General features: G+C 39.7%; 1 protein-coding gene across 1 annotated transcript in view; it reads left to right on the top strand.

The window, feature by feature from the left end:
* The first annotated feature begins 4,492 nt into the window (after positions 1-4,492).
* Positions 4,493-24,323, top strand: part of LOC127563363 (taurochenodeoxycholic 6 alpha-hydroxylase-like) — a 34,859-nt gene continuing 15,028 nt past the window's right edge. Inside the window, exons 1-8 of the mRNA XM_051999774.1 lie at positions 4,493-5,123; positions 13,078-13,219; positions 16,317-16,361; positions 19,705-19,832; positions 20,461-20,585; positions 20,671-20,825; positions 22,105-22,214; positions 23,018-23,208. Coding sequence (XP_051855734.1) covers positions 4,725-5,123; positions 13,078-13,219; positions 16,317-16,361; positions 19,705-19,832; positions 20,461-20,585; positions 20,671-20,825; positions 22,105-22,214; positions 23,018-23,208 — 1,295 coding nt within the window. The 5' untranslated portion in view covers positions 4,493-4,724. The remainder of the gene's footprint in view (positions 5,124-13,077; positions 13,220-16,316; positions 16,362-19,704; positions 19,833-20,460; positions 20,586-20,670; positions 20,826-22,104; positions 22,215-23,017; positions 23,209-24,323) is intronic.

The following is a 24,323-nucleotide window of genomic DNA, read 5'->3' as shown; positions in this document are numbered from 1 at the left end:
CCTAGAGAACTTCTAAATCTAATCTTTTATACTATTAACTTCTTTATTTTTGACAAAGATGCACTGGCTCCGGCAGACAGGGTTTATAACCCACCATAAGGGCAGTGTCCAGTGTGAGCAGCTCCACTATCTTTAGATAATCACCAGGTGATGGGGAGAGACCCAGAAAGTGATGAATGGAAGGGACCATATAGGCTAATTGCTTGGGAGAGAGGGTTTGCTTGTATCTCTACAGGTGGAGAAGGAATCAGATGGGTGCCAATGATCCATATTCACCTTGTCCATTGCAGAGAGATGGAGTAGACCCTTGAAATGAAGGAGAAGACCCAAGAAATATCGGGTGGTTCTGTTGCTGATTGTGCTCACTATTGAAAGAGTGTGGCAGTTATGGCATTTGACTCATGGACATCGAAAATTGTTGGACTTCAAAACTCTCAGGAATCATTGGATTCTCTGAGACATAAGATTGTTGTAGGACTTGAAAACCTTCAGGAATCATTGGATTCTCTGAGACATAAGACTGTTGTAGGACTTGAAAGCTCTCAGGAATCACTGGATTTTCTGAGAAATGATAAGAGTGTTGCGAGACTTAAAATCTGCTGGAATCATTGGTTCCCTACCACATAAAAGGACTGTTGGGATCATTGGATTCCCTGGTATGTGAAACAATGGACAATAGATTGGTTTGGGACTATCTCTTGGCTGCTGAAGAAGGCATATGTGTGGCTGCTGTTTATATACTCTCCTTCTAGGACTTCTGGCAATCTTTTACAACACCATGTTGATTTATATTGTTTGTTATACCACTACTTGCGTGTATAATTCATGTTTGTTGTACCACATCGAGCCTGCACTGACTGTGAGGAGCCTCTGTGTTATTGCTGTGTGCTTGTGTAATATCTCCCATGCTGATGGGTTTGTGCATACCTATTTCTAATAAGACCCTTCAATCCAGAAACTTGCTAGCAACCCTCACTTCCCTTTGGTGCTTTTCATCTCCCTTCCTGAGATGTCAGGGAGGGCGTGATCATCTCCTTTTTAGTGCTTTCACCTCCCTTCCTCAGAAGTCAGGGGGGTCGTGATCACCTCCTTTTCAGTGTTTTCACCTCCTTTCCTGAGAAGTCAGGGAGGGTGTGATCACCTCCCCTTGGGGGCTCTGACCTCCCTGAGAAGTCAGGGATGGCATGATCACCTGTGTTCTAAAATAAAAGAAAGTGGGAGATGTAATGGGCTGAAGCTTGAGTTGATGCACTGAGGTCCCAAGCACATGAGGCTAAATAGTAATTAGACCATACTCTATTAATATATGCTTGGAGAAAGAATGGCCCTCGCCCACTCTTTGTGCAAGTTCTGATGTTATTGTATAGGAAATGCTGTAGGGACGATTTTGGTGAGTGGAGAGAGAAGAGCCTAGAGAGTGGCAGAAAGACTGCTGGTGGGGTTCATGTCGCGGCCACTCACATTCCTATCGCCATCCCCCTTCACCTCCACAAAGAATAAAGATCAAGGATTTTTCCTTAAGCTGAATTCCTGACTCTGGCTGATTTTAAAATACGCAGTCATCACAAGGACCTGAGTTCAAATTTGACCTCAGACACTTCACACTTCCCGGCTGTGGGACCCTAGCAAGTCATTTAACCCCAATTTCCTCAGCAAAAAAGAAAGAAAGAAACTAGGGCAGAGTCCAGAAAAGTGCTGTTCCACCTGAAGGAAAACATCATGAAAGCCCCAGTAAGGGGAGAAAAAAGATTTTCTGTAAAAGAACTTTTAAAAGTTATGACTATGCCCCTTTGCCACATATGTACTAAGATTGAATCCACTTTCCTGAAGACTTTATATGCACTTTGTGGAAGGGGGTTCTCTGGGGACAAGGACATGTTTTCTACTACCTATTCTTAATATATGTCCTTAGTAAATTCCATTTTTTTAAAATTAAGTAAATGTATCCAATTAATAGATATCATCTGATAATCACTGGAGGAACCCCAATGGTGGGGAAGCTATAGAGCATAAGAAACCCGACTCAACTCATGACACCCTAGAACTTTGAGGGGAGAAGCTGCAGCTATTTTACTGCCCATGAGAAGGGGAGCATGGGAGTATAAATTAAGAGCACAGGCTACAAATACATTCATTCAGTCATTCAATAAATGCATACTTATTATCTACCATGGGGCAGACCCTAGAACTAACATTAACCATTAGTTTTCATGATTTGAGCTGAAAAAGCTCTTCACCAGCTCTTTGATGATGAAATTCTCCACCCTTACCTCAGATGACTGTCAGATGACAGACCCAAAGTCTGTTCTCAAAGGCTGCCCAACTTAGTATAATGCCTGGCAAATAGTAAACTCTTCAAAAAGGCTTGTTATTTGTTATTATAAAATAGGGTTACATAATCCTTGGTAATGTAGGGTCTCCTCCATTTGGGGAGGAAGCTTCAGAGAACAAAACATGGAAAGGAGATAGAAAATGAGCAGAGACAATTTGCCACCACTACTATGGAGATCATAAGATTTTAGGGGATTGTTTTTGATTATATTAGGTTAATAAGTTTTTGTACAAACAAAACCAATGCAGACAAGATTAGAAGAGAAGCAGTAAACTGGAGGGGGGTGGGGATTTATAGCCAAAGGCCTCATTTCTAAAATATATAGAGAACTGATTCCAATTTATAAGAATTCAAGCCATTCTCCAATTGAGAAATAGTTAAAGGATATGAACATACAATTTTCAAATGAAGAAATTAAAACCATTTATAATCATATGAAAAAATGTTCTAAATCATTATTGATCAGAGAAATGCACATTAAAACAACTTCGAGGTACCACTTCATTACCTTTCAAATTGGCTAAGATGACAGGATAAGATGATGATAAATGTTGGAGGGGATGTGGGAAAACTGGGACACTGATACATTGTTAATGGAGTTATGAACGGATCCAACCATTCTGGAGATCGATTTGGAACTATGCCAAAAGGAACTATCAAATTGTTCATATCCTTTGACCCAGAAGTGTTTCTACCGGGCTTATATTCCAAAGGGATCATAAAGAAGGGGAAGGAACCCACATGTGCAAAAATGTTTGTGGCAGCCCTTTTGTAGTGGCAAAGAACTGGAAACTGAGTGGTGCCCATCAGTGCAGGAATGGCTAAATAAGTTATAATATATGAATATTATGGATTACTGTACTTCTATAAGAAACAATCAGCAGGAGGATTCCAGAGAGGCCTGGAGAGACTGACAGGAACTGATGCTGAGTGAAGTGGGTAGAACTAGAAGAATACTGTACCCAGCAACAGCAAGATTATATAATGATCAGTGTTTAATAAATGCTTATTGACGGATTAGTAGAGATTATTCCCCTCAGTGATGAGTGTAGGGAAAAACAGGAAGCAAGGCCAACAGTCTGGAGGCAATGTGTTTTCGAAGACCTGTTTTTGTCTTTCATTTCATTATTTTTTTTTCCTGAGGCAATTGGGGTTCAGTGACTTGCCCAGGGTCACACAGCTAGGAAGTATTAAGCATCTGAAGTTGGATTTGAACTCAGATCCTCCTGATTTCAGGGCTGGCATTCTATCCACTGCACCACCTAGCTGCCCCATTTCATTCTTTTCTTACCACAGTGCCAGGCAAACAGTGTCATACAGATCCATTCTTTGCCACTACAAAAGGGCTGCCACAAACATTTTTGCACATGTGAGTTCCTTTCCCTTCTTTATGATCCCTTTGGAATATAAGCCCAGACAAAAAAAGGTCCTGCCTTCACCTACCTTATTTGCTAATAGGAGAGAAATGAAAATAACAGAAGAGATGGAAGAGAGGAAATGGGATTGAGGAGACCAGGAAAGACATACTAGAAGAAGAAAAAACCCAAACTTTGGGGGGGGATCTTGGAAAAGGCTGAGGAAACTAAGAGGCAGATTGAGAGGAGAGCATTTTAGGCTTGGGGATCCCCAAACTCAAAGGCAGGAAGAAGAGATGTGGAGGGTCCTGTCCTAAGGACTGTCGAAAGTGAGCCAATGTCTCCAGATGTAGAGATCATGGAAGGGTGCTAAGCATAAGACTAAAGGCCAAATGGAAAAGATCTGGAGATTCTGCGAAGAATCAGGCACTGAATATAGGAGCCGAGTGGAATGGGAGGAAGAGGGGGAGAGAGAATCCTTACAGCAGACAGAGAACTGGAAAAGGAAAAGTGAGGAGAAATCTAGAGTCTCAGAGTGAGGGGGTGGTGGGGAGGGGCGGGGGTCCCAAGGGTCCGCTGGGAGATCTTCTTGATCTATTTTCCTTCTGACTGGGGAAGAATCTGAAGCAGTTTCTGTCAAAGATCCCATTGCCCCCAGAGGCGATTTCTACAAGAAGTCACTTAATTTCTTTTTTTTTTTTAATTTTGAAAAAAAAAATTTTCTTTACAGCATTACCCCTTGCCCTCACTTTTTTCTGATTTTTCCCCTCCCTTCCTTCCTCCCCTCCTGCCCCTCTCCCCCAGATGGCAAGCAGTCCTATACATGTTACATATGTCACAGTATTTCCTAGATACAATACATGTGTGCAGAACCCAACAGTTCTCTTGTGGCACAGGGAGAATTGGATTCAGGAGGTAAAAATAACCCGGGAAGAAAAACCAAAATGCAAACAGTTTGAAGTCACTTAATTTCTTCCTCTTCTCGGCCACCCGCAGTTGCCAAGATTTTGGGATAATAGGTCTGGAGAAATTCGGGAATGTTGCAAGCTACCTCCCCTTCCTTCCGGGGTCGGCCGAACCGGCTCTTCGCCGCTCCTCGGCTGGGGGAGGGCGGGAACGTGTGCCCCAGGGCGGCCCCCAGCTCAGCCATAAAAAGCCGCCGCTGCCGCTACTGGACCCTCGCAAAGAAGCATCTCGGGAGCGCCCGCAGCATGGACTCCGAGGCGAACTCTCTGAGCTCCGGCGCCGTCCCTATCGATTCCCGCGCTGTCCCGTGGCTGGAGAGGTCCGGGGCTCTGTCCCTGATCCTGACGGCCGTTCTCGGACCACTGCTGCTGCTGGCCGTCAAGCTCTTCCTCCGGCGCCAGGCGCTTGTGAAAGCCCTGCGCCCCTTCCCGGGCCCACCCGGCCACTGGCTCTATGGGAATCAGAAGGAGGTAAGTGGGAGCCCCGGCCGGAGAGGGAAGGAGAGGCTGCTGCCCCTGGCCTGACTCCCCTCGAGGGCCGACTGCAGGCCCTATAAGAGGTAGGAGGACAGGGAAGGGCCTCGGGAGCCTCGCACTGATCCATTCTGAGGAAACTGGGAGAGTATCTGGCTGACAACTCGGGGCTTCCCCCTTCTGCCCTCCCTGCGTTTGTCCAGCTTTTTCTTCCCCCCTCATCGTGCTCCTCTCAGCTCTGATGCAGCGCCCAGAGGACCCGAGGGGGAGTCAAAGGAACCTCGAGCCGACCTTCACCTCTTGATGGCCCTGAGCAGGATTTCCAATTCATCTTGTATAGATCTTGTTGGACATAGTTGTTTATTAGCCGTTTCTCCCATGAGACTGTGAGTTCCTTGAAGGCAGGGCATTGGTGCCTTTCTTTGTGTCCCCGGTGTGATGGGCTCTCAAAAGGAATCAGGAGGTTCTGAATTTAAAAGTTACTACCCAGGGGCAGCTGGGTGGTGCAGAGCGTAGAGCCCCAGCCCTGGAATCAGGAGGACCTGAGTTCAAATCTAGTCTCAGATGCTTCACTTCCTGGCTGTGGGGACTCTGGGCAAGTCACTTAACCCCAACTATCTCAAAAAAAAAAAAAAAGTTACTCCCTGAGAAATTTACTAATTGTATGACCCAGGACAAGTCATTCATCTGTGAAATGAGTATCACAAAAGCATCCATGTCAGAGGGTTGTTGTCAGCATCACATAAGCTATGTCCAAGGTGCTATGTGAATGCTAGTATTGAGCTATTAGATGCTATTTAAGTCCTATGCTTGTTGACTTTGATTTGACAATTAGTAAATTAAGAATTTGAACTCCTGTTTTCAGACTCCAAGTTCAAGGCTTATTCTTCTTTAATTCAGTTCAGCAAAGGAAGCAGGGACTGTGTTGCTAAGCATGGTGGGAGACTCAAAGTTTAGCTCTAATCCAGACCCTGCCCTCACGAAGCTCACTTTAGAAAGAAAATATCTGCCATCTTATGTGCCTTTGCCTCTGTCTCTCCGTGTCTCAGCCTGTCTCTGTCACTCCCACACATGCGCACTCACACACTTCATGCACAGACATTACACACAGAGGCTCTCTCTCATGTACATACATACATACACGTATACACAGGTGCTCACTCACACACACAGGCTCTTTCTCACAAACATACATGTACAGATATAGGCTCTCTCTCTGTACACACTCATACATATAGACAGTACATACTCCATTGGTCTCTCATACACTCATACACACACACAGGCTCTTTCTCACATACTCATACAAACAGTATTCATACAGATCTTCTCTCTTTCTCACACACACACACACATTCTCACACACACACGCTCACACTCACACACTCACACACATACACACACTCTCACACACACATACGCACACACACACACACTCTCACACACACATTCTTACACACACACGCTCACACTCACACACATACACACACTCACACACACACACTCACACACACTCTCACACACACTCTCACACACACATTCTCACACACACACGCTCACACTCACACACTCACACACATACACACACTCTCACACACACATACACACACACACACACTCACACACACACATTCTTACACACACATGCTCACACTCACACACACACATACACACACTCTCACACACACTCACACACACACTCACACACACACTCACACACACTCTCACACACACACATGCTCACACTCACACACATACACACACTCATATACATACACATACACTCTCACACACACACTCACAGACTCACACACATACACATTCCTACACACGCTCACACTCACACACTCTCACACACATATACACACACTCACACATACACATACACACACTCACACACACATACACACTCACACACACTCTCACACACACATTCTTACACATGCTCACACACACACACTCACACACACTCACACTCACACACACACAAGAGCAATATTTGATATGATACAACCAATAGCTACTTCAAGAACAAACACAACACCACACAGGGTCCCTTGGGAGCATCACAGAAAGCTTCAAGTGAGCCCTGATGTTCTGGAGGCAGCTTGATATTTGTGAAGGGAATGAGACTTGCCATGTGAGAATAAGGTGAGGCAGCCGTGCACGTGTAGCCTGGAATAGAGAAGGCTACTTCTTACTTAAATACATAAATTCAGATACACGAATGTCTGTCATATGGAAGATCGACTAAATCTAACTTATCTTGTTAAGGACAAAGGAGGCAAAGCCAGAAGCAAGACTGTAGGATAGGGATGAAGGAAGACCTGCAAAGATGCTAATTCAGGCTGGATAGCAGGAAGAAATTCCAAGCAGTGAAAGTAACTTCAGAATAGGAGGGGCTGCCGGGAAAGGCAGGAGACTCTCCCTCTTTGGAGATCTTCAAAAAATCTGGCGATCTTTAGTTGGGTTTGTTATTGTAGGGATTCCTTTGCTATGTGGTTTAAATTAGATGGTTGCCGTGATCCTTTCCAATACTCAATGGTTTTCTAATTGTGTGTGAATGAGAAGGGATGGAGGGAAGGAGAGAGGGAGGGAGGAAAAGAGGGAGGGAGGAAAAGAGGCAGTGAATGAGAAAGGAGGGAGGGAGGAAGAGAAGGAGTGAGGAGGAGAGGGAGGATTGGAAGAGAAGAAAAATGTACCAAGTACTGTGATACATTCTGGCAATACAAATGCAAACAAGAAAGGTCTCTGCAAAACAAACAAACAAACAACTGAAAAGTCCTCCAGAAACTCAAGCAATGTGCAATGTGCTGTGTACAAAATAACAACAATGTTCTGGGATGACGAGCTGCAAATGACTTTGCTATTCTCAGTAGTACAAGCATCCACAACAACTCTGAAAAGACTTATGATGAAAAATCCTATCCATATCTAAAGAAGGAACCGATTGTGTCTAACTACAGATTGAAGCATTCTCTTTCTCTCTCTTCTTAACTTAATTTTTCTTGAGGGTTTTTATTTTCATTAAAAACCCTAAAAATCCTATTTTCATTAGGATGGGAGATCTGTTTTCTTTCACAATTTGACTTTTATGCAAATGCTTTGCTTCACATGTGGTTTCTTAATTGTAGTTGGAGATAAGAAAGAGAATCTAGGGGCAGCTGGGTGGCACAGTGGATAGAATACCAGCTCTGAGGTCAGGAGGACCTGAGCTCAGATCTGGTCTCAGACACTTAACAGATCCTAGCTGTGCGACTTTGGGCAAGTCACTTAACCCCAATTGCCTCAGGGGGGAAAAAGAGAGAGAATCTAGAACTCAAAAATTTTAAAAGCAAATGTAAAAAATATATATTTTAAATGTAACTGGGGAAAAACATTAAATAAATATTTTTAAAAGAGAAAAGACCTCAAGGAGTTTACATTCTAATATATACAAAAAGGAACTGAAAGTGGTGGTATGGAGGAAGATGTGTGGTATGATGGAGGTTTCAGACGGAATATCCAAAAATAGTGAGCTCAAAAGAGAGGACATTCCAGGGGCCATCCCAAGAGTGGTTGGATGTTTCTAGGCAAGGAGGCCATAGGATGTCAGGGAAATTCCAATATGGAACAGCAGTAGAGGCATGGATTTTCAGCCCACAAGTCAGGAAGAAGTCCAGGAGGAGATACATTTGTTCGAGATGTAATCCCCTGCTCTCATAGGGCCCACCTTTTTGTAGGAAAAATACAAAAACAGAGAAAACTATAGTCTGTAGCATCAGATGATCAGTACAGAGGAGAGTGTGGGAAACAGTGAAACAGTGCAATTTGAGATTAGATGGGAAAGTTTGTTACCAACAGAGACATCCAGGAAGATAGCCTGGAGGGGGGTAGCATTTAAAATGAACATTAATATTTTTCTGGTATCCTTCCCTTTCTAACAGAGCCATTCCTTATTACAAATAGGATTTTTAAGGACAAAAAAAGAGAAACGACTGATAAATGCATTTTTAAAAGTTGAAGATATGTGCAATGTAAATAGCTATGGATCTCCTACTTCCGCAAATTCTTTTCATAGCTCTGTTTCCAAATCTTGGTAGTTCTTTATAATTTTGTAACAACTATTTTTATTTTGTTTAATTCTGTGTAGTTTGTCACATGTGAAATTTAACACAAGGGTAAACAGACACAAATCTTTGCACAAGATAGCATTTGCCTCCATTTAGACCAAAGACCCTGAACAGAAGTACTATTCCTCTTTTGTAGGTTTTGGGGAGTACAGAACAAGAATACAATAGGGTAGAGGAAATCATGAGATAGAATACAAAATGATTAGTTACAAAACTGAGGTGGAAGGAACAACATGACAGATTGGAAATTTGGTAACTGAAGCTGGCAACAATTCCCCTTCTCTCTTGAGATTAAGAGCTCATTGTTTGCGTCCAAGTATGAGATAGCAGTCCAGACTTTGGGACAGCAAACCAGAAGTCCTTGAAAGACAGTGTTGTGGAGAAAAAAATCAGCCCCAACTCCCTTTCTTTCCCACATATTCCCCCAGGTTAATAAAATTCCTTATGACAAGAAAAATTCTGTGAGTAGCAGAAAGTTGGATTTCTAGAATTAACTCATTGTAGGCCAGTTGAATCCTGAACTAAGTTCCCAGACAAAGAACTCAAGATTTAAGCAGTTAAAGTACAAATTCAATTAGTTGTAAGTAGGATCAATAATAAAATACTATAGGGTCAGCCTTAATCTTCTCAGGTTTTTTCCATTTACATTGTGGTAGTCATGGTATAATATTATTCTTTTGGCTCTACTTACTTCACTCTGAATCAGTTCATATTGATCATGCTTCTTTGTATTCATCACATTTATCACTTCTTATACCATATAGTAAAATTTCATTATATCCTTATAGTACTTTTTTAGCCATTCCCCAATAGATGGGCATCTATTTTGTTTTCAAATCTTTATTATTTCAAAACATGCTACTATACATATTTTGATGTATATGGGTTCCATCTTATCAACAGTTTCCTTAAGGTATAAGCTTAATAATGGAACCTGTGATTTAAAGGGTGTGACATTTTAATTACCTTATTTTCAGAATTCCAAATAGTTTTCCAGAATGGTTGTATTGATTCACAGCTTCACTGACAATGCACTAGTGTGCCTACCTTCCCATAATTCCTCCAATGTTGACTCTTGTTCATTTTTTCATATTTGTCAATTTGCATGATGTGAGGTAAAACTCTGAGGTTGTTTGGATGTTCACTTCTTGATATTAATTACTTAATTCTCTCATTATTATTTAATGATTATTAATACCATATAACCTTTTTCATATTATTAATAGTTTGCAATTCCAAGGCAAAGAGTATGTTCAGAGAAGACTAGAATTTTTGGTATAAGGACCCCTTCTCAGGGCTGTTTCCACCTTTGATGTCCTCTTGATTCATTTAACTCTTATCTATAGCTCCAAAAAGCTGTAGGATATGTAGTGGCCACATTCCTGTTTCAACCAGTTTGAGGGCAACTGAGGGGTCTCAAACCTATTGATGAGTTAAAGGGAGGCCTACCTCAAGCACTTCCCCCAGCAGAATGGGTGAATGAAAACAGTTTGTTCCAAAAACCATGAAGGTGGCTGAAGTCGTGTGCCGTGAAAAGCTTAGAGCTTGCTTAAACATCGAAGATACCATGGTCATCCACTGTATCTCAATTCATCTTTGGTCATCTCAACTTTTGTCTTGCCACTGGGCTCTGGAACTGGACTCTGAACTCCAATGACCCTGGAAGAAAGAGTAAAACTGACAACTTACTTCATTTCTGTCTTAAGTCCAATTTATGTACAATTCAAAAGATATTACCCATACCACTTTTACCTACCTCAAAATCCAGTGGCAATGGGCAAGTGATGAAGCAGCAAATGTGGACACAGCAAGAATTGTAGTTACAATCCCTAAACCCAGGTGTCTTCTCACTGGAGTGAAGCAGCAGTAGGATTTGGTAAGCTTCTGCCTGTCTGAGAACTCTTTTTAAAAGACCACACTGCTCACATCCTGGCATTTAGGAAGAGGCCCTAAAATTGTCTGTGTTACTTAATCTTGGTCTGCTTACTTGGTCCCCCATAGCTGATGGGGATACCACCCTATGGTCAAAATACACACAAAAATGTAGAAAAAATTTTACAAAGATGATTTATATTTATCATCTGTATGTAGGATGTGTACATTTATAGTCAACACAAAATCCTGAAAGACAAATAGCTCTTGTTACAAGAGAATTTAACAGGTATTGCATCCCAATAGTTGCCTTGAGTGAAACAAGGCTGGCAAATGAAGGCCCCTGGTGAAGGGGAAAGCTGGGAAAATGGTGTAGATTTTTCAATCAAAACTAATCCAGTATCAGCTTATATGACTACCAAAAGGAGTGATTGACAGAATCATGAGAATATGATTGTCACTTGCAGGAAAGCACCATACCACAATCATCAGTGCATATGTTCCAATATGATGAACCCTGATGAGGTCAAAGAAAAATTTTATGAAGACCTGGAAACCCTCTTGATCAATGTACCAAAAGAGGACAAGCTTATAATTCTGGGTGACTTTAATGTAGCAGTAAGCACAGACTCTCAGACATGACACAGAGTCCTTGAGAGGAATTGGGGTGGAAGAAGCAACAGCAATGGTCACTTACTACTGAAGACTTGTGCCTCTCGTGCTCTACCCATCCCTATCACTATCTTCTATTTGTCTAAACACAATAAGACTTAATGGATTCACCCGCCCGGAAAACATTGACATTTAAAAGACTATGTCACTGTAAGAGGAAAAAGAAAAAAGGCAGGAATGTGGGAGTGACCAAAGTAATGTGTGGTACAGAGTGCTGGACTGACTATAGACTTATCCTCTCCAATATAAATATTTGCATTCAATAAAAATGGTGGTCCCAAGACAAGATTACCAAAAGACTAAACATCAACAGATTAGAGGGCTTCTCCTAGCCAGAAATACTTTGCTGCTAACTTGGAATGAAAGCTCAGCCAACACAACTGGTGACAGTGAAGCAGGAAAGAAATGGGCTGCTTTTAGAAATTTGGCTCAAAAGAATTATGAGATGTTCAAACTTAAAGACAACTCCACTCCAAATGTTCACATGGAGTATTTGCACCCAACCCACAATGAAGATTTTCAAGTACCTATTGGTCTGATCAGCCATTGTTGGACACATTGTATCTTGATTCCAACATCGTAGGGTTATTTTAGTCCTCTTTGCAAAGAAAGGACACCAACAACCAACCATCCAGAAGCTCTAAATAAGATGGATTAAGGAGAAGAGAAACTAAAAGTTGGCTAATAGCTTCCATATAGAGACTAGATCCTCCATTCAGAGGCTATTGAATTATTCTGAGCAAAAGGTGGTGAGACCTCAGTCATACAAAGGCTGATTAATTGGAGTGAAGGGAATGGTGGGAGAGATGTTATGGAGAGAAAATTGACAAGATTTGAAAATAGGTTGTATAAAAGGGTGGAAGAAAGGAGAGAATAAAGCTTAACTCCAAGTTTGCAAAGATGCAGAAATGAGGAAGTTTGGGAGAAAGGGGTGGGTTAAGGGAAAAATTGTTTTGGACCTCTTGAGTTAGACATGCTCATGAGACATGGAGATGAAATGAAGATAGAGACATCCGGTAGGCAATGGCCAGGAACTGCGATGTCTCACCACTCTGATTCTCCAAGGGAGGATTGAGTAACCAAGGACACAATAGAAGAAATCCTTGCTCAGATGAGGGTTGAAGTAGATGCTTCTCAGATCCTTTCTCTTACTTTCCATGTTTTTATTCCCTTCCTATTCTATTCCTATTCAGATCTCTGAGCTCATTGTAGTGTTCCCAGGGTCTGGAGTCTGGGAGTTGGGAGAGAATTTGGGGTTCATTGCCACAACTAACTTTTTGCTTTTCTAATTGCAGTATCACACAGAAGAAGAACTACAGGAGTTTAAGGTGCTGCCACAAAAGTACCCCAATGCTACTTCTATATGGTTTGGACCCTTTCATGCAGTGTTAAATATCTATACCCCAGAATATGCAAAGCTTTTCCTGAGTCGAAAAGGTAAGGAGAATATACATTATAGAATATCAGAAAATATGTTGGAAAATTGGAGATCATCTAATTAGCAGAATGGGTAGGATGTTGGGCTTGGAGTCAAGAAGATTAATTTTTCTGGGTTTCAATCCAGCCTCGAAAACTTAGTAGCTGTGTGATCCTGGACAAGTCACTTAATCATATTTGCCTCGGTTTCGTCATCTTCCATAAAATGGAAATAATAATAGCACCTTCCTGCTAGAATTATTGTGAGGATCAAATGAGATAATGTTTGTAAAATCCTTAGCAGAATGTATAGTAGGTATTAAATTCCCTCCCTCCCTCTATGATTGTAGCAAACACCTGTACCCATTTTCAAACCTCCTATGGTCTCCCCCTCCATTTTGAAACAACATATATTGTCAGGAAATTTTTCTTTACCTTGAGTGACTTCATGAACCTCATCACCCTCTGAATACATTGGGCCAGTCTCAGAGCAAAGAAAAAAGGAGAAAGCCTTAATAGGCCTTTAAGGGAAGAAAGGGCAGTTTGAGATGTTCTTGATTATTGAGAGTGATGTCCTGAAAGGGAGCTTCCTTGCCCTTCCTCAGGCTGACTTAAGGCTCCCCGATACATTTATAGGCATGGGCCAGTTTTTTTGCAGCATTAGTCAGATGCCCTCTAAGCACTCTCTAGGACTTGGGGACCTGTCCTCCATGCTCAGACCTTTCTCTTTCATCATCACCTCTCCCCTCTTTTCCAGAGACGATGAGACTCCCTGAGATGTCAGTGGTCACACTGACACTTATGTGGTGGAATAACTAAGATGATAATTTTTGAGTTGACAGTTGCCAGTGACTCAGCCCTTATAACCATATGTCTATAAACAAGTCACCTAAATTTCCTGTACTCATTCTTTTATCTTTAAAATGAGATAACTTTTCTAGATGACGTCTGGGTGCATTGAGCTCTACACTCATGGGAATAGCATCACCTCCCTGACATCATGGTCATCTTTGGTAACAAAGGACAAACAACAACAACCTCATGGTCATACAAGACTATCATCCCATGGAATTCTTTCATCCAGGCCACTTCTGACCTGATATTAAGGAATCTGAAAAGTCCAATTTAGCTAAATGATTAGGAAAGCATAGAATAAAGATAAAGGCCAATAAATGGTATTGAGGGATATTTTTCATCCAAGTTGTCACAGAATCTGTCCTATTCACTTCTGTATGTATGACCTGTAGAGCCTCTCTTTGAGGGAGGCTTGAGAAGTGGGATGAGCTGTACATTGAAGCCTCTTCAAACTCTAAGATTTAATGGTCCCAAACACAGCTGTTGACTACCATACTTGAATTGACCTGGTTATTACATGCCATATCCAGATCCAAAATCCATTCAAGACACCCCATTGGCATTTATTACTGTAACAATCTCTTCCATAATTCCCAGACTTATGTTTTATTTTATGATTACATCACCAATTGCTACTTCGGGAAACTTCCTTGTCTTTCAAGAAAACTTTTTTCTAAATCCCACAGGGAAGTGAACATTTTACTAAAACCTTCTCTTGCACAACCAATCCTACCTGTGTTTTTCCATTCTTTTTAGTGTCAACTCCCTTTTCCTCTTTTTAAACTAGATATCATCTCTCTAACCCTTCTCTAATCTCCCTTCACTGATCTTCTCTCCCAACTTTCCCTTCCTTCTATTCTCCGTCTCTATGATTGCTATTTTTTTTTACATTTTCTCTTTTTAAATTATAAACTTAACAACAACTTTGAATATACAAAGAAAAATGGAAAAATCCTACATGAATCTATGAATTACTGTATCCATATGGAGTTTATAATTCTTAAAACTCTAATTTAACAAGTAGGATTAAAATTGTCCTGCTGCTCTGTGTTACCATCTGAACTTTTTTCCCTCTATTTTTGTGTTTTTAGATGTTTCATAGATACTATTCTTTATCTTTTTTCTTTGTGGGGCAATTTTATCACTATTCACAAATCAATGTCCGTGTCTGAAAACGCCTGCCTCATTTTGAACCTTAGCCAATTACCTCTGGATCAGAAGGTAGGAACCAGGTTTTGTCATGAGTCTTTTGAAGTGGTGGTTAGTGTCATTGAATTGATTAGAGTATTTCAAGGCTATTTTCTTTTATGCTGCTGTGGTCATCATGTGGCTTATTAGTAATATAGTTATAATTTACATAGCACCTTAAGATTTACACGGCACTGTCCATAAGTTATTTTGTTTGGTCCTCACAACAATTCTAAAAGGTAGGTGTTGTTATTATTCCCATTTTACATATAAAGAAACTGAAATTGACTGTGAGGAAGCGACTTGTCCAGAGTCACACAGCTAGTAAATGTCCAAAGTGGAATTGCAATCCAGGTTTTCCTGATTATAAATTCAGGACCTCACTGTCTCTTAATTCTTCTAACGTGGCATCATTTCATTCAAGTCTTCCCAGGTTACCCTGAAATCTTTCAAATTTGTGATTTCTTATGATACAATTATATCAATTACATTGATGTAACATAAGCCTTTTGTTAACTGATAAGCACCAATATCATTTTCAGTTTGTATTTGTGATTTTAAAAACACAAAAATAACATTTAGATATGTACTGTTTAGTATTTCATTGATACTAAATAATACATTTAGTATAATGGATAGAGGAACACTATTGAAGGCAGAAAGTCCTGGGTTCAAGATTTATTCTAACAGATATTTAGCTATGTAACTATGTCCAAGCTGCTTAAGCCGTCAGAGCTACAGACAATCTGAAAGATTGTGTGAAGGAGAGATTAAACTCTCCAGATAGTTTAGATCCAGGATCTAGATCCAGGAGCTGTGGTGATATAGGGAGAAGGAAGGGAGGAAAGGTTGACCTAGATGTTGGGAAATGCTTGTCCATAAGGAGAGCTATCCCAGAGTGAAATGCATTACCTCCAGAGCTGGCTTCCCCCTCCCTAGAAGTGAGAAGACAATTTATCAAGCACGTTCTTGTCCTTAAATGCCATTGAGCTAGCTCTCTTTCAGTTCTCACATCCTCCCCTGATGTTACCCTGTACAGCTTCCACCTAATGTGCTCCTTTGCTTAACTTTGCAGATCCCAAGACCCAGATAGCCTATAAATTCTTAATCCCCTGGCTTGGTAAGTATCTGTGATCAATTTATTCTTCTCTGTGTGAATAGCAGTGAGAAGCTAAGAAAGGAGACCCTGAATGAAGTAACATTCAGTCCATTTCACCCAACAAGTCTTAATTTAAGACACTGACATTAATTAATTAAAACATTAGTATATTTGAAGTGCTGGGGATACAAAGAAAAAATAAAAATGAAGACCCAGCTCTGATTACACTTACAATAAGTAACCCTAAATAGGTTTATAAATTCAAGGAAAACCATATATAACTATATAAGAAAATGTAAACTAAATTCAAAGTAATTTCTGGAGTGATGTGAAAAAATACAATTCGGTAGCCATATTGTACAGAGTGTCAGGAAGCCTCTGATACCTGTTATCTGTGTGGTTCTAGCTAAGTCACTTAACCTGCTGACCTCCGTTCAATGATTTGGAAAAGGAAATGGCAAAGAAGTGCAGCCACAGAGAGAAATCAGATTTCTGAGCTGAGCACTATCCTTTAGTGCACATTTAAAGTTCATGACTCCACCCTCCAATTACAGAGGCATGGGGATAGTGATGAGACAGAGTATCAAAGCAGAGGAGACTTATTCCAACAGTAGGAAAATTGATAGGAAGAATGGGATGGAGGTGGAAAGCAATGAGTTGAGTCTGGGATGTTTTACATGCAGGGACATTGAGATGTTTACAGGAAATTCAATTTGAAATGTCCTGGTAATGAAGGTAAAACTGAGGTTCAGAGAGGAAACAGGACGGATACATAAATCTACAAGTGAGCCATCTGCATAGAGATGACAATTAAATCCATGGAGCTAATGAAGTTAACAAAACAAAGAGTATGTAGTGGGTTGAAGTTTAGAAAGAGCTGGAACGTGATTGAGGATGAGGATGCTGAATAAGATGGAAGGGTATGGGATCAAGTACAAATATGGTGGTTTGGATCTTGGCAAGCAAAAGGTTGATCTCATTGTCAGCATGGACAGCTGATACCAAAGGATTTTGAGATGAAGATAAAGGGAGGAAAGGGAGCTTCCATTGAATGGACTAGTTGAGGTTGAATAACATGAATGTACAGATAGTTGTGGAATTTTCTCCAGCTCCATATAGGAGCCTCTGAGTAAGAGCAATGGAAGAAGATATTTGTAATATTCTAGAATTTGACAAGAAGTGGTAGAAGAGTCTAGAGAGCAGAGGAGAACATAGAGCTGAGCTAACTGAAAACTATAGGGTCAAAATTTTTTAAGAAAGAAAGGGGAGTCACAGCATGGTTAATGGCCTTAGAAAGTACTAAGAAGTAGAGATTAGCAAATCAAAAGCAAAGAATAGATTTACCATAGGTGAGGTATAAGGAAGGATGAAATGATAGGTTAAAATTGGATAGAAGAAGGTCAAATTTTTAATTAAGTGGATACATGTGGATAATGATGAAAGTTGATACACGGAGTAGTAATAAGAGTCAAAGTAATGAATAATTATTGAACCAATGAACTCTTTGTCAAAACAAAAATTGTGATAGAAAATGATAGCAAATGACTATACTCAAATTCCTGGAATTCTGCTAAGGAAGTCCTCAAAAGAAAAATCATATCTCTGAAAACATTTGTTAGCAAAATGGCAAAGTACAGGTTAATAAATTAAATATATAGTATTAAACTATGAAACCAATGGATTAAAAAAAATTTTAAGTTAGAGGTGAAAAAGATAAATTGAAAACCCAAAAATGTGTAGAATTGACCAAACTAGAAGCTGATTGTAACAAAAATTGATTAGCCCTTTGATAAAATGGTTAAAAAGAAGTTTAGGAAAAATCAAATGACCTGTCTTTTTTTAAGAATGAGGAAAAATCACAGCAGAGAAAAAAGTTGTGGGGAGGGGGGGAGAGGATTATTGGACCATAGTATCACAAGCTATATATCAATAAACAAGAAATTTTAAAAGAAATGAAGGTCTATCCTTCCAGATATAAAATCTTATTAACAGGATAGGAAATAGAAACATTAAATAACCCAATTGCAGGAAAACAAATAGGACCAGCTATAAGAAACTACAAAAATGGGAGAGGGAGACTCCCAGTCCAAATTAATAAAGTGAATTCAATGATACATTTAAAGGACAATTTGGCAGTTTACTGTTCAAGTTATTTTCAAAAATCTAGAAAGAAAATATTTTACCATGCTTATTCTATGAGACACATATAATCCTAAGACATCTATCAAAGAAGGACAAAAGAAAAAAAAGGAAGAACTATAAAACAACAGCATTAATGAATTGATTAAAAATTTTTAAATGAAATCTTGGCAAAATGTCTACAATATTAAAAAGACAGTCATCGTGATTAAGGATATATACAAGGGATACAAGGCTGCTTGCTTCAGCATACTAAAACAAAACTATTGATAATATTGAAAATAAAAAAATAACCAAAACTATGTTGATTTATATTTTAAAATACAGAAAAAATATTTGACAAAGCATAAAATCAATTTATACTAAAAAGCAAACAAACAAAAAACAAAACACCACAAGGCACAGGAATAGAAGGACTTTTAAAAATGTATACACATAAAACTAAAAAAAAATTCTATGCAGAAGGTCCCAATAATATAAGAGTAAAGCAATGATACTCTTTTCCTCGCTGTTATTTGACATAGTTGTAGAACCGTTGTGGAGATGATTGTGGTTGTGTGAACTTTGTTCTCAAAGAGGACTAATATCTTGACTTGTGCTTGAACTGGATTTAAATGAGGCATTGACACTCAGCTTCATTCTCCCTGGGAACAAAATAACATTAAAAAAAAAAGAAATTGAAGGGGAAAAAGAGAAAAAATAAAAGTATAATCATATTAAACAAGGAGAAAAACTGTCTGTATTTGTTAATACATTTATTTAGATTTTTAAAAACTCCAGAGAATCTGAGATAATACCTTGAACAAAACAGTAGGATACAAAAGGAACCCACAAAAATTAACCATCTATATAGCAGTAACAAAAATCATGATAGACAGAAGTGCACAAATGCACACATTTGTATATATGTATGTAATACAAATGTATGTCTGTATACAAATAAGGACAGAGATATATAGATTATAAGATATAATTGTGGATAGGAATGAAGATGCCAGTAAGAATAGAATTGATGATAAATGAATGGCTGAAATATTTATCAAGTGCTTAGTAAAGAAGAAAACAAGACTATCCCTATTTTTTTACAAGGCAAGGAAAAAATAATAAGGGGAACAAGGATAGGCGAGCACAGATAAAAATCCCAAGGAACTATTCACACTTTTTTCTTAGTCTGGGCAGTACTATCTTTGATGCAACCTAATTAGAACTGCAATTATTTCTTAAGGAAATGGTTTGTTGATCCTGAATGGCAAGAAATGGCATTCCCATCGGCGCCTAGTGACCCCAGCCTTCCACATCAACATCCTGAAGGAGTATGTCAGCATCATAGAGAACTCTGTCTGCGTGATGCTGGTGAGGGGGAAAAAAAAGATCTCCACAAAAGGTTCAAACACCATCAAGAAATGGAACCTTCTGAGCAACTAAGAATCTGTTTCTGTGTCTAGCAGTGTGCTTGAAAATAAAGATGGAGTTGCCAGCAAAGATTAGATTAATTGGCCTTACAGATTATTTCTTTCACATTCTGAATTTCTGTGATATCTATAGTGTTTCATCTCACTGGACTCTCACAGCAATTCTACAAAGATAGTGTAAGCATTAGTAAGCTTAGTTTACAGAATTTTCCTATTGGAGTTGATAAAAGGGAGACAATAAAAAAGCAATCTGAGTCTCAGATTATAAAATTTTTATTAAAATAAAATATTTAGAGATTCTTAGTATTAATATATTAAGACACAAAACATTTATTAATTTTGTATCATTTTTCATATAAGATAATAAGTTTATAATAATATGAATATAAAGGTAACATTTTTTGTTTATGATCACATGAGTAAGTCACAGACCCAGTAGTCAAATCAAAGAGGGGAGAAGGATACAGACAGACCGACAGACAAAGAGACAGAGAACAATGCTATGTGCAAACAGATTAACACAAAAGGGTTTTTGAACAGCAGCAGTGATGCGGATCTTCCTCTCTTAGGATAAATGGGAAAAACTCACAACTAAGGATAGTTCCATGGACATCTTCCATCCTGTCTTGCTCATGACCTTAGACTGTGTCCTGAAATGTACCTTCGGCGTTCAGGATTTCTGCCAAGATGACAGGTCAGTGCCAACCGTCTAGAATGAGAACCAAGTACGGATCATCACCCTACCTCCTGTTAACACATCATGTCTTCTCCTTTTGCAGCTTCTTAACCAACTATTTCCAGAATTTGTCCGAAATGATCAATTACATCTACCTTCGCACATACAATCTCTTCCTTCATAGTGACTTCATTTACAAGCTGACCTCTGACTTCCAGAAGTTCCAGGCTCTCTGCCAAGAAGTAAAGAAGCATCCGGGTATTTCCTAAGATGTGGACTAGACATAGATGCCCTCTGGGGTATCACTCACTGCTGTTTGGTGGGATGCAGTACTCCTAGAGCTGTAGAATCTGGGTTCAATTCCTGACTCTGACTAATTACTTATACGCCCTTTAGCCTTCTATTTCCTCAATTCTAAAAGAAGAGGAATGGACCAGGAAGCCTGTGTAGTCCTTTTGGTTCTAGATCTAGATCTAGATCTTCTGGATCTAGATGCTATGATTGACTGGGATATTCAATTCAATTCAATACAAACAAGAATGTATAAAGGACCTTCTATAACAAGGTTCTAGGGTTCAAAGAAAGGAAGGATAAAGACCCTTGACCTTGAAGAGCTCATTAGGGAAGAGGAGCGGGGATTGTACATTGCCTTAAAAAATACAAATTTGTTGGATGGAATATGTGGGAAATAGTAACAAGTGGGGAGAATTAGGAAAGGGCTCACACAAAATGTGGATCCCGAGGAACTCTGAAAGAAAATTGTGGATTCTAAGAGACAGTTTCTTTCAGAATGAGGAGTTTGGGGGAATTCGAAAATCCAGGAGAGTAGCTAGGGAATTAAGAGATAAAAGCCCTCCCTGTCCTCTTGAAATAGAGAATCCCTTCACCCCATTCTCTCTAACTGGAGCCAGGGAGGAGCTCCTTGATCAGCACTTGAGACCATAGGAGGGGTGGTACCCTGATGATGTACTGATCAGATACATTTTTGAAAGGAAAGAGTGAGGGATGGAGGGCACATCCAGAGGCAGTGGCTAAATGCTGTTGTATCCCTGGTGTTTACAACAAAGTAAACCTCTTTTGTAAAATGTTCAGTGACTGGCAGATGCCTCCCTTTTTCTACCACTGAATCTGAACTAAGAGCCTGCTGCCATTAGAACCATTGAGACCAAAATCTGCTTTTCTTCCCAACTTGCCTATTTCTAACCCTGGCAGTATCCTAGATCTCAGTTACTCATGTTGGAAACCATTGGAAAAGGACCTCCATAGTATTTAGTCCTACCTATGCCTAATCAAGAATCTCCTCTTATAATAGCTAACAATAAACCCATGGGAGGCTCTAGGCAGGGCACTAATTAAGTGTCTTTCAAGAGCCTCAGTATCAGCTTGCTAGGTTCTGTTGTCACTGCCAAAAATCAACATAGGAAACTCACCTGAAGCTCATAGCAGGTTCACAAATGTCTCTTGGGGTCTTAGTCAGTAGCAGGATCCACGGTTCCCAGGTAACAGAAACATGTTCTTTCCCTCCCCGCCTAAACAGCTAAAGTCCTCCAGGATAGGAAGGAACTCCTCAAGAATCCAGGTGAGCAGGACAACACTCAAAAGAAGAGGAAGCATCTGGATTTCCTGGACATTCTATTCCAAGCCAAAGTAAGTCTGCAAAACTTTAAAGTAAAACATCTACCTAGTATGTTCAGAAACTTGAAGATCCATAAACAAAAATGGAAATTTGCGACTTGGAAAATCAGAAAATGGGCTGGTAGCTTGAATGGCTTAAAAAAAAAATTCATTGACTAGCAAACTGGCTGCTCTAGGAAGATTCCCAACTCTGGGTGAAAGATTGCTCTAATTTCAATCATTTTTTTCTAATTCATTTATGAATTCATTTAAAAGTATTTATAAATGCTTGGTGTATGTAATATATACTATGCTAGCCTTTTGGGAAGGTACAATGTAATTAAGATGCAGTCCATGTCCTCTTCATACAGTCTAGTAAAGGGAAGAAAGCTGCTGATTGTGATATTACAGAGGACTTTAAGTTAGTGAAGATAGTGCTCTGGGAAGTGCAAGGGAGGGGAGGTGGAGCCTTCATCAACAGAATAGTCTATGCAGGAAGTCACTTAGACCCCAAGTTTGGGGTGTCATCCAGACATGGTACCAAGATATGTGATCCAGGAGGCATTGGGATCCCAGATCAGATGAGATGGAAATTAGAACATATTAATTAAGGATAGGGAGGGAAAGGGCATTAAGAACCACAAATGTGTTTTGTAGGTTGGATGGAATGTTAGCAGCAAAGCTCAGAAAGTTAATGGGGTCCTAATATCAGTCTCTTGTGGTTTGAAGACTTCTCTCTTTACAATTATGATTTTTCTTACAATCATTCTGATTATTGGCAGATAGAACAAATCCATAATACTGGTCTTGCATAAAAGAAGACTTAACTTTTTTAGGATACAAATGAAGGAAACTTTACAGATGAGGATCTAATTGCTGAGGTAAATACATTCATGTTTGCTGGCCAAGACACCATGTCATCTGGGCTCTCCTGGACCTTATACTGCCTGGCCATGAACCCAGACCACCAGAAGAAATGCAGAGAGGAGATCCAAGGTATCCTGAAAGTTGGAGACTCCATAACCTGGTGAGAGCCCCAAAGAATCAATCCTGACGCCTCAGTTCATCCTTTGGGTTTTTCTCCCTACCTTTTAGACTGAGAGTCAACACTTATTCTTAATTCTTCAGATCCCCTTGATATGTCCAATTAAGTTGGAAATGATTACTTTCCTCAAAGAATAGGAGAAGCCCAAGACCCTTCCTCCTCCACCAAATGTAGTTGCCTCCTTCTCTCTGGTCCAAGACAAAGTCTCAGGAGAGCAATTCAACTTTTACTTTAGCAAACATCCATTGATTACCTGTGGGGTAAACTTTGTGCTGGAGACAAAGGAGATACAAAAGATAGCTACAATATAGACCTTGCTACCCAAGAGCTTACTGAAGCTTTAAAGGAAGAGATACACAAATAACTATAATGGAATAATATGTAAATTTTTCATTCTGACATTTAACACTTTTGTCCATCAAGTTCTTACATATATTTCCAGATTTTATTTCATATTAATTTCTTTCATGTACTCTATATCCCAGTCATACTGTACTGCTACAGTATGACTTAATAGGCTATCTCTTCTCACCATGCATTTGCACAGGCTATCCTCACTAATAATAGTTGAAAGTAACAACAGCAGCACACATTTATACAATGCTTTAAGGTTTTCAAAGTGCTTTACAAATATTATCTCATTTGATTCATCCAAAGGGATAGATTTTATCTTGGTATTCCCATAGCCTAGCACAGTCTCTGACAGAGAGTGGAATAAATAATAAATTCTTAATCAATATTTGTTGAATTGGGAGGGAAGCAAAATCAACACTGAGAAGAGGATCAAGCAGAGAGTGTCTCAGAGAAGGAAAAACAAATAATTCTGGCTCTCACTGACTGGCCAATAATAGACAGCCTAAGCCTCCCTTGCTCATAGTTTGGGTTTTTTGAAGGCTCAGAATGAGTGTAAATAGCAATTGTTTCTGTTCTGACCTACGACTCAGAGGGTCTTCCTTTCCTAGATGGATTCTTTTGTGAAGGCAAACTTTGGCTTTCATTCTTATCTAGTCTTTAATTACTGAATGGGTGTTGCCTTAGACAAAATAACACCTTAAATAGCTTAAAAAGCCAAATCTCCTTCTGCATCTGGGATTATT

The sequence above is a fragment of the Antechinus flavipes genome, chromosome 4, assembly GCF_016432865.1.
Source record: "Antechinus flavipes isolate AdamAnt ecotype Samford, QLD, Australia chromosome 4, AdamAnt_v2, whole genome shotgun sequence".
Lineage (NCBI taxonomy): Eukaryota > Metazoa > Chordata > Mammalia > Dasyuromorphia > Dasyuridae > Antechinus > Antechinus flavipes.
Note: the sequence above shows the minus strand (reverse complement) of the source record. Positions and strands in the feature narration are given on the sequence as shown.